General features: G+C 37.9%; 1 protein-coding gene across 1 annotated transcript; it reads right to left on the bottom strand.

The window, feature by feature from the left end:
* Positions 1 to 4,189: 4,189 nt before the first annotated feature.
* On the bottom strand, positions 4,190 to 6,572 carry LOC110109627 (endoglucanase 3). Its single transcript, XM_020840800.2, has 6 exons — positions 6,156 to 6,572; positions 5,853 to 6,059; positions 5,533 to 5,733; positions 5,342 to 5,434; positions 5,103 to 5,264; positions 4,190 to 5,024 (listed from the first exon to the last, which is right to left on the bottom strand). Exons 1-6 carry the CDS (start codon positions 6,438 to 6,440, stop codon positions 4,416 to 4,418), a joined length of 1,557 nt encoding a protein of 518 aa, XP_020696459.1. The 5' UTR covers positions 6,441 to 6,572; the 3' UTR covers positions 4,190 to 4,415.
* Positions 6,573 to 10,499: the final 3,927 nt, after the last annotated feature.

The raw sequence follows: 10,499 nt of genomic DNA on the forward strand, positions 1-10,499 counted from the left end.
ATTTCAAAATGCAAAACAAAAGTAGTTCAAAAAAGATGAACATAACATATCATTAAAAAAAGAAAATAAAAAGATTAAAAAGAAACGGGATCCTGAAAAATAACCAATTTGTATTTTCGTAATATCAAAGCATATGGATAAAATGTGTATAATACATTAATACTTTAAATAAAAATTTTCATTTACAAAAATAAATAGAGAAAGAAGAGAATTAGGTAACTAATTAAAAAAAATGCGCTAAAGCAGCTTTTTAATACAAAATTTAATTTTTTTATACTCGAAAGCTATTTTAGAAAGCTTCATTAATACTGCCACCGACCGTTGCTGAACTTCCATCTGACCCCTATTCGTCATTAGATTTCAACCTGATACTTGACTAATATAATTTGATCACCCTCAAGTTAAAGGACAAATCAATCTTTTGTAATCTATTTAAATACTAATGAATTCATTTCAACTAGGCGTGGCCCCATAATTTTTCCCTTCTGTATTTTCCGCGTCAAAAGTTCTGATGTTTCTATTCTCTTTATTTGTGAGATGGACATTCATGCAATATAAAGACGAATGAATTTCCTACTTTACCGCACGAAAATTCTAACCTGAAAAAATTATGAAGAGCAATGAATTTATACCAATTAATCGAACTACAAGTAAATCTTTATAGAACAGCTTTACATCATTTGATAAAAGAATATTTGAATTAATTCCTCCCCTTACCACATTTCGATCCTGATAAACATTAGATATGAATAGATTTAAAAAAAAAAAATCCATTATACAAATATACTTTCAATAAAGAAATGGTAGCCTTCAAGGCCATATCAATAGATAATTTGGATGCAGAATAATGTGATTGAGAAAGACAGGGCCAACGATGAATATGATAAAGCCGTACAAGGCAAAGTAGCAAGAGGGCACTCAACTAAATGATGGGGTCCTTTCGATGGATTAAATTCAATTGATATGATAATCTGTTAATTGGTTAGCACAAATCCTTGGCATTAGTGTGGCTTTAAAAAAGAAGTTGCTGATGGAAATCGTGTGGTCTTTTACTTGTTTAAAAGTAAATAGCAATATTAATGAAAGAGAGCTTTATAATGTAATGAAACTTTTCACCGTCAAATATACATTAATTATGTATTGTTTAAATTTCCGAACGATTTACCCAAAGTTAAGATAGATATTAGCTCATAAATATTTATACAGAAATCGCTTTATTTCCATATACTACCCATGGAAAATTTCACTAAAGGTTCAAGAGATTTTTCGGGGGAGAGCAACCAAAATCTATGAGCTGCTTGATAATATATTGTAGGGTGTCAATTTCGGATCACGAATCGGGTTCGGATCGAACCCGAAACAGACTCAGGTTCAAACGGGTCGACCTTTACACGACCCAGATAGGTAAATGGGTCGGAAATTCGAATCCGGACCCGACCCAGCTAGTTGCCAGTTTAACCCGACCCAACACGAAAACGAACGTGCGGGGCGGGGTGTGGCAGTGAGGGGCGGGTGCGCGGGCATGGTCGCGCTCGGGGGAGTCGCGGGCATCGTCGCGCTCTGGGGGGTCGCAGGCGGCTGCACGGGCACGCGGGCAGCCCAGGGGTGCGCAGGCATCCGCAAGGATGGCTTCGGGCTTGCGGCAGCTGCGCGGGCATGAAGTGGGCAGGGGCCGGACAAGTCCGCGGGAAGCCGGGCAAGGGCGGGCAAGTCTTCGGGTAGCCGAGAAGTCATTTTAAATGGGTTTTCGGGTTGACCCGACAACCCGTCGGGTCAATCCGATCCCTAGCAGTTTTTCAAACAGGTCGAATCCGGGAGCCCGAACCCAAGCCATTTTGGAAACGTTTTGGGTCAAACCCAAAAATTCTAGGTCGGGTTCGGATTGGATTTTTGTGTCGTGTCAAATATTGACACCCCTAATATACTATCATATTTAAGAAACACATCATTTGAAAACTCATTAAAAAGAAGACTAGTGAAAAATAATCCATGGAGAATTAAGTAAATGTTGAGAAACAAATCAATAATAAGAAAATATAAGAATTTAAGTAAATATTTCTTAGACTATCAAAACATGTAATTTGCTAACCATAAATAGTTATAACAAAAGAACAAGCGCCACTTAATATTAATTAAAACATATGATAAATGTCCACTTCATAATTAAGGGTGTAAAATTTTGACATGACCCAAAACACGACTCTAACCCGACTTGGAAAAATTCAAATTCGGATCGACTTGGTTAGAAAACGGGTTGGGTTTCGGTATGAATATCTAATCTGATTTGAGTTTCAGGTCATGTTCGGGTCAACCCGACAACCCGTGTTTTAATTGAATTCAACTCGCTTTATTCAATAATATTACAAAGGGTGATGGCTTAAGGGTTATGTTATTATGTGTGTTTAATCTTGCAGCTTTAGGTATTCGAGTTCTCCTTTCCTCTTCTATGTTTTGCTCCGAGCCCTTGGTGTCCTAGTTTCATTCAATGTTTTTCGTAATTGAGTGGTTGTTGCAGGCTCGATTTCTTAAGAATTGCAAGTGATGAATTCATGTCTCCTCCCCCCTCATAGTTAGGTATTTCCACGCAAGCTACAAATTTTGCTAGCAGATATCGACAACGAGTAACCATTTTGCATTTGGAGATAATGTGGTCATAGGATGCTTGGCAAGATTTGTGGTCTTTATTATGAGTTTCCAAAAGATTTTTCAATTTTTGAGCATCTGAAAATGAAAGCCCTAAATGTTTTGTGCCTGATTAAGAAACTCTAGAGCAAGGTTGTGAAAACCGGACCGGACAACGAACCGGAAGAATTAGAGGTTCATGGTTCGACCGGTTCGACCGGTTGAACCGGGGTCGAACTGGATGACGTAATAAATAATAATATAATTAAAAGTAATAAAATTAACATAATAATAATGATAATTTATTCATAAAAATTTTATAATTCTAAGAATTTTTAGACTAAAAAATAAATAAAATTCATACATATATAATATATTACATAATTTTAATATTAAATATAAATAATTATTATATTTATGTTATATATTTAAATATAATTAATTACTAATTTTAAATTTAAATATAAACATCTTCAATCTTCGATTTTAATTTATATTTAATAAAAATTTAGTTTATATATAAATATATAAATTTGATATAAATTATTATTTTATGTTATATATTTAAACATAATTTACATATATAAATTATATATAAATTTTATATTATAAAATTTTATTTATAAAGTCATACAATATTATTTTTTAAGATTTTTATATTTCTATCATTTAATTTCGCATTTAGAAAAAGTTTTAAAACTTTAAAAATTAATCTTATTATTAAATAAAATATATAATATTTAAATTAATTTAATATTTATTAAACATTTTATATAACAATAAAATATTTAAATATATAATTAGTTGAACCGGCCGGTTTTTAAAAAACGGACCGGTTCAACCGGCGGTTCAAACCGGTTTTGGCCGGTTCGTTGTTAGACCGATTCTTAGGGAGGACCGAACCAGCTATTAGACCGGTTCACGATTGAACCGGTCGAACCGGCCGGTCCGGATCACTATTTATCCTTTATCGATTACTAATTTTTATTCATCTATGATTACATGATTTACATCGTATCCGAAATCTCTTTCTTAATGTTCTCCGTCGGTGATGAATGCAGGTTCAATTCTCTGTTTTAGACCTTTTGGTGTTTATTTCGCCTGCTGGATCACTGAATACATTTGTTAGCATTGGCCTGTTGTAGTTTCTGGTGCTATGGTGAAGTTGTGATTTGCTAAAAATTTTCCTGTTCTATTTTAAGAAGCTTATTAAGCGCTTCTGTTTTCTTTTCCCAAATCCTATTATGGGCCTTATCCTTATAGCTACTATAAATCTATTCGCCTCACTTATTGCTCAGTTGTTGTGGGTAATGAAATTATGGGTTATTGCTGAATATGAACTACTGAATCTCTATATAATTGCAAATTAATTTACCAAATTTCATATTTTCATATTTTTAATAACACTTATGGGTCGGGTCGGGTTGATCAAAATCCAAGCCGGGTTTGGTTAGGGTTTAAGAAAATTAACCCGAAACCTGACAGCAAGGTCAAATTCGAGTTTGCACGATGATGACCCATTGACACAAATTAACACCCCTATTCAAGAGTAATGAAAAATCCAGAAGGCAAAAGCATGAAAACCATAAAATTAGTTGAAAAAAAAAAAAGTACACAACAAAGCTGAAGGGTTTACACCATAACAATCAAGCAAACCCTCGCGTACCCTTACTTTAGACGCACCGGGGTCCTCTTTGACACATATTCGAGACTAAGAAGACTAATTGTACTACAGTCATGAGTATACTAAAAGCTACTTCTTGAAGACTTCTTAACGGCTAATTAATTGAACTTCAAAGCTGACCGGATGAATGAGCAAAGTAAGCCAGAGCGCCAACGAGCGGAGCGTTGATATACGTTGCCGGCTCTGAGTGCGCGTAATCAGACCGCTCGTCGGGAAAATGGTCCTGCGCATCGGGTCCACCGACAACAGCGCCGACGAGAACGTTCGGATTAGGTGCTGACGAGCTAAGAGCAGCAAATCCGGCGGAGCAGGGGAAGCGTTGCGGGTGCTCTGAGACTGATGGAAGCGAGGAGCCACGGTGGTGGATTCTCTCGGGGTATCTCGACCCGTAGCCGACCATATAAGACATTTTCAGAGGATTGTCGCCGAGGAGATAGTCGATTTGCCGCTTAGCAATTGATCGAAGCGTATGTGGAGTAACGGTGGCGCCGCCACAAGTTACCGATTTGGAGGAAAATGTCAAGTACTTGGCGTAGGTTAGGAGGAGAAAGGATGTTGATGTCACATATTGCATGTTGCTATCGTCCATCTTGAAGAGAAGACCACCTGGGGTGTACTGGGTTTGGGAGAAGGATGCGCCGGGTATGAGGGAGCAGATGAAGTTGTCCGCGTGGCCTTTGTAGTCGTGGAGGGATTTGACATTTTGAACTAGGAATGCCTTGAAGGAGCAGAAGCAGAAACTAATTAGATGCTGAAGTAGAGGAGAATGGTGTCAAGGGGAGGAGAAAATAGAGACCTTAGAGAGAAGTATACGCGCTCCGACATGCTTGTTGTCCCAGCCAAAGGTGTTGTCGGACTCGTCGGCGCCGAGGGTTTGTCCATTGGTTTGAATGTAGGCCAAATAGGCGGGGTTCCTTGTTGCCTTGTGAAGCCATGCTGCTCCCCATAGTAACTCATCCTGAGGAGAAACAAAGGTTTCAAGGCTAGAAGCAGATAATGAGAGACTTGGAAAGTGAAAATGCATTGAAAGGAAACCTGGTATCCGGAGTAGGAGCAGTAAAAGGGGCAAACGAAGGTCTTTAATCCGTTGCTATAGGGGCCCCTGTATTTGTCAGCGAATGCGAACACCTGTGAAGAGATAGAGAAAAGGAGGGTTAGAAATCTGCTGTACGGAAAAGAGGCCGGTTTCTATAATACGGTGAAGGGGTTATAGAGTATCGTGTTACATGGATGGCTCTCTTTCTAAGGACTCGAGAGTATATGGGATCGACTCTCCTGAAGACAATGGAAGCGGCTGCAAGAGCGGCGGCTGTCTCAGCGGCGACGTCGGAACCAGGGTTGCTTTCGTCGATCTTTAAAACTGTTCTCGGAGTGTCCATATCCTCTGGCCTCTCCCAGCAAGCATGGTCTCTGTTCGCATCCCCCACCTGAAGCAGATTATTAATCTAAATGAACCATTTCTACACCGAAAAAATCACTAAATTTTTGTTCTCTCGAACTGGAAAAGCATACACGAAAGAAATGGAGAGAAATGGAGAGAAAGTACCTGAACATATATGGTATTAGGATGGTTAGTGGCCTTGAGGAGGTAATCTGTGGCCCAGCGAATGGATTCCCTTGCGTGTTGGAGTTCGGTCTTCATCATCCCACCAAACTCAATCACACTCCAAGATAGCATGGTAGCAGTAAAAGCCATGGGGAATCCAAACTTCACGTTGTCCCCTGCATCATAGTAACCACCCACCAAGTCCACCTACATTTTTCCAACATAATTAAAAAAAAAAAAACAACAAAACAAATGACAGAGTACAAACCAAATATTAAACGAAAAAGTTCATGGAGATCAGACATGCATCTCAGCGCCATCAGAGAGGCCGGAGTCCCTCCTCCATTTCAACCTCTGGTTTGGAGGAAGTTTACCTGACCTTTGGCCCTCAAAGAAAAGAATAGACTTAGTTAGCGCAACTCTATAGTCATGGGTCGCGGCAATGTGGTGTGGATGGTGCTCATGCTGATGGACAGGGAAGGCAAGGGTAATGGTGTAGCAGTGGAAGAAGATGAAGAACTGAGAAAAACATAGGAAGAAGGAAACAAACGATGGAAGAGAAGATGAAAAGAAAGCCATCCTGCCCATCCAAACAAGCTAACTACCTTCAGTTAACGTTCTTAAGGGAGTATACTTGGAGGCAGAGGGATCTCCATTTATAAGCCCAAAACAATGTCCTGCAGCGCTACTGTTCTGCCATTACTGTCACTGCTGGCAGAACTTTAAAGCTTCCCCTCCCATCAATTAACTCTTTAGCAAGTCGGATGAGTCACATGGAAGAACTGAGTTTAAAATAAATAACACTAAGTTATATTTAGAGACTGTCAAAACAGTCAAACACGTCACATTTGCGTTTAAATAAAAATTGACCTATTAGAAACCAACCAATTTGAACTTGAGCAGTTCCGACCTATTATTGAACGGGTCAAAAAAGTGGATCCAAATTTGGCCCACTAGAAATTTAAATTTTAACTAATCATAAATTTTAGATAAATTGATAAAAATAAGAAGACTTCCAACAAAAAAAGTTATTTAAGGAAAATAAAAATAAAAAGGTCTTCCTAGTCCACATCAGGTTTGTGGGTCAACCTGAATGCATCTCATTTGTTAAACGGGACATATTGCGAGACTCGAATTCTACCCATTTATTTAATGAGTGAAACATATCGTAAATTTTTTTGGTCAAGTTCGAGTTGGGCTGGCGTGTCGGATCATTTATTGACCCTCCTAGTTGTAATAGAATGCCAGAATAAACTAAACAATTTGTCATATTTAGACTTTAGGTCATGCGAAGAGCTTATACTTTCACATCAAATGTTTTAAAATTAATATATTGCGAAAATACAAAATAAAACTCTTCTATTTCTTCAAATCACTTTCAAGTATTTTGTTTTTCTTCTTTGCGTACTTTTTTTTTTTTTGAAGAAATGCATCTTGCATTAAGAACAAAGAAACTAATTACAATTGTCAAAAGGATGACACTCCTCCTTGATGAAATTTAACAACAAGGAAGGAATGTTATCAAATGAAAAGCTATCAAAGAAAAAACTACTTTCCAATGCCAAAGTAGCACACCAATTAACTACTTTATTACAACTTCTATAGGCATGTTGAAAGAGTACTTTATTAAAGTCATTTAAGAAGAAGAAATCCATTGTCGGGCTGTTATCTATAAGCCACTTATTCCCCTTTAAAGAATCTTGAAGGCAAGTAATAACATTGATGTTATCACTCTCCACAATCACCCCTTTGTATTCAAGCATCCAACTTCTTATATAATCACTCACCGAGAGTACAGCCTCCAGCTCGAGCTGAGCGATATCCCAATGAACTTTGTACTTTCCAAATGCAAGGATGAATCTACCTTTGTGATCCCTGAAAACACCACCGATTCCAGCAAGGCTACAACTGAGCAAGGAAGCATCAACATTAATCTTCATCCAATCTTTCGATGGAGAGCACCAAGTGTTGTGAGACTCCCTAAGGAGGTTAGTACCCAGTTAGCAATATATGGATTGGATTTAGTGGTAGCTAAGGAAAGGGAATTTGCTGCTACCAGAGAATAAGGTAGTGCAGTTTTTCCATGCTTAACATCATTCCAGTTTTTCCAAGAGAAGTATACAATTGTACATAAAATTCTCACAATGCCAGGAAACCGGGCTGTTAGTCTCCTTAATTCCGTTAGACAATGGTCCAAAGACTGGAATATAGGGATGTGGATACCCCATTCACTCATCTTCATCATGACTTCAGTCAAATACTTGCATTGTAACATAACATGTTCATAGCTTTCCACAGCTAGATAGCCTCTAGCACAAGTATCAGTTACTGAGATCTTGCGGTACCTAAGAAAGAGATTAGTGGGAATAGTAGATTTGCCAAGTCTCCACCAAAACATCTCTACCTTTTTATTAAGCTTGACTTTGTGAAGCCAATTGAAGTAACCATCATCTTCAATATTGAATTTGCATCTCACCAGATGTTCATAAGACAGAGCAGATACTGTCTTACCCGAACATAAGCTTTGCAGCTCTACCCGACCCTCATTACCAGAATCAATCTGAATTTGATTAATCAAAACAATGAGATCTGGATGAAAGCATTTTTGAAGTAGGGAATGATACTAATGGCCATCCTCCAATATTAGAAGTTGTACATAAACCCCATCCAAAGAATCATAGTCAGCCAAAGTAGGCCACCGATTAAAACACTTATCAAGTATCCAAAAATTATTAAAGACATTAATTTCATCACCAATGCCTACTTTCCATCTGATAATACTTTTAAGGTGTCTTCCTCCATCTACCAGAATTTGCCAAGCCATAGAAGTGGCTTTCTTTTGTGTACCGTTCATAACATTATTCCCATACTTAGCTTTGATTGTTTTATGGAACAAGGTCTTCGGCTTCAACATAAATTCCATGCCAATTTTGATCTCAACGAACCAGCTTTCATTATAGGAGATTGCAAACCCATCCCCCCCATACTTCTCGGTTTACACAAATCTCCCCAAGCCACGTAGTGTATACTACGACTACCATCTGGTTTATGCCAAATGAAACTTCTACAAAGTTTTTTCAATGCATACAACACTCTTTTTGGAACCAAAGAATGTGCAATTAAAAAGTTTGGCATGGACAACAAAGAGCTAGTAATGAGAGTAATCTTGCCTCCTATAGATAAAGAATTTTTACCCCAAGCATTAAGTCTATCCATGACATTGCTCAAAAGCTCTTGAAAGTCAACCATCTTCAACCTATCAAGAGAAATCTTTATCCCAAGATAACTCATCTCCTTAACCACTTTGAAGCCAAAAACTTTAGCAATCTTCTTCTTCATGGGGTATCTGACAGCCTTGCCGAAGATAACTTGTGACTTATTGGCATTAATCCTTTGCCCCGTCCATTTGAAAAAGTCTTCACAATAATCTTCAAAACTTTAGCTAATGCCTTGGATACATGTGAGAAAATTAGAACATCATCCGCGTACAGAGGATGTGTGATCTTTGGACCTCTAGGAGAGAGTTGCATGCCAAGACATTGACCCTAGAGAGTTGGACATCAATTGAGAGCACATGATGTAAAGGTAAGGGGAGAGTGGGCAACCTTGACGGAATCCACTATGAGCATTGATCCACTTGGAATTCTTTCCATTAAGAATAATGGAAAATCTCGCATCTACAACACACTCCATAATAAGGTTAGAATACATAGAAGGAAAGCCATACCATTTAAGAATTTGACCATGTCCAACTTCATGTCCAACTTCAAAGCCATCAACCCCTTCTTATTTTGGAAATTTTGAACTTGTGGAAGATCTCCTGAGCTAGAAGACAATGTTCTGAAGTTGATCTTCCCGGAATGAAAGCCATTTGCTCTTCAATAATCAATTTGGGAATATAATTCTTCAATATGTTAACTAGCATTGTGGCGGCAATCTTGTAATTAGTCTGGCATAGGCTAATAGGCCTATAGTTGGATGGAATCAAAGGGTTCTTCACCTTAGAAATAAGAATTATAAGAGTGTCTTTCCAATCCTTTCTCATACAACCAGAGACTAGAAAGCACTTAATTGCATTCCATAAATCTTCCCAAACAATATTCCAATAACATTTGTAAAAAGAAGAAGTGAGTCCATCCAAACCTGGTGATCTATTACTCCCTTGCTGAAAGACCGACTGCTGCAGTTCATTCACCGAGAATTCCTCATTAAGAGATGCATCCTCTTCTAAATTCAGTTTTTGGTTCTCATAAATCACTTGCCAACCCGATAATTCACATTCTCTGGACTTCCATTTAGCTTCAAAATATTGAATGAAAACCTTCTCAATTTGATCATCTTCAACTTGCATTTCATTGTGCATATCCTTAATTTGATTCACCCTATTTCCATTCCTTCTTGCAGTAGCAAAACTATGGAAACGTTTTGAGTTTATGTCTCCTTCCTCATGCCATCTAGATTTTGCCCTTTGATTCCACCAAGTGGACAATCTTCTCAAGGTCACATTAAGATCATGGATCTTGCTTCTGAGTAAGGAAAGGTCCTCAGCCGTCAAGTCTACTCCCACAGCTTCCTTGTTTTGGAGATCCACAAGTTCTCTTTTTCAATTTTTCCTTCAGCATTTTTAAGTCTTTGCACTTATTTTTA

The sequence above is a fragment of the Dendrobium catenatum genome, unplaced genomic scaffold (genome assembly GCF_001605985.2).
Source record: "Dendrobium catenatum unplaced genomic scaffold, ASM160598v2 fragScaff_scaffold_543, whole genome shotgun sequence".
Lineage (NCBI taxonomy): Eukaryota > Viridiplantae > Streptophyta > Magnoliopsida > Asparagales > Orchidaceae > Dendrobium > Dendrobium catenatum.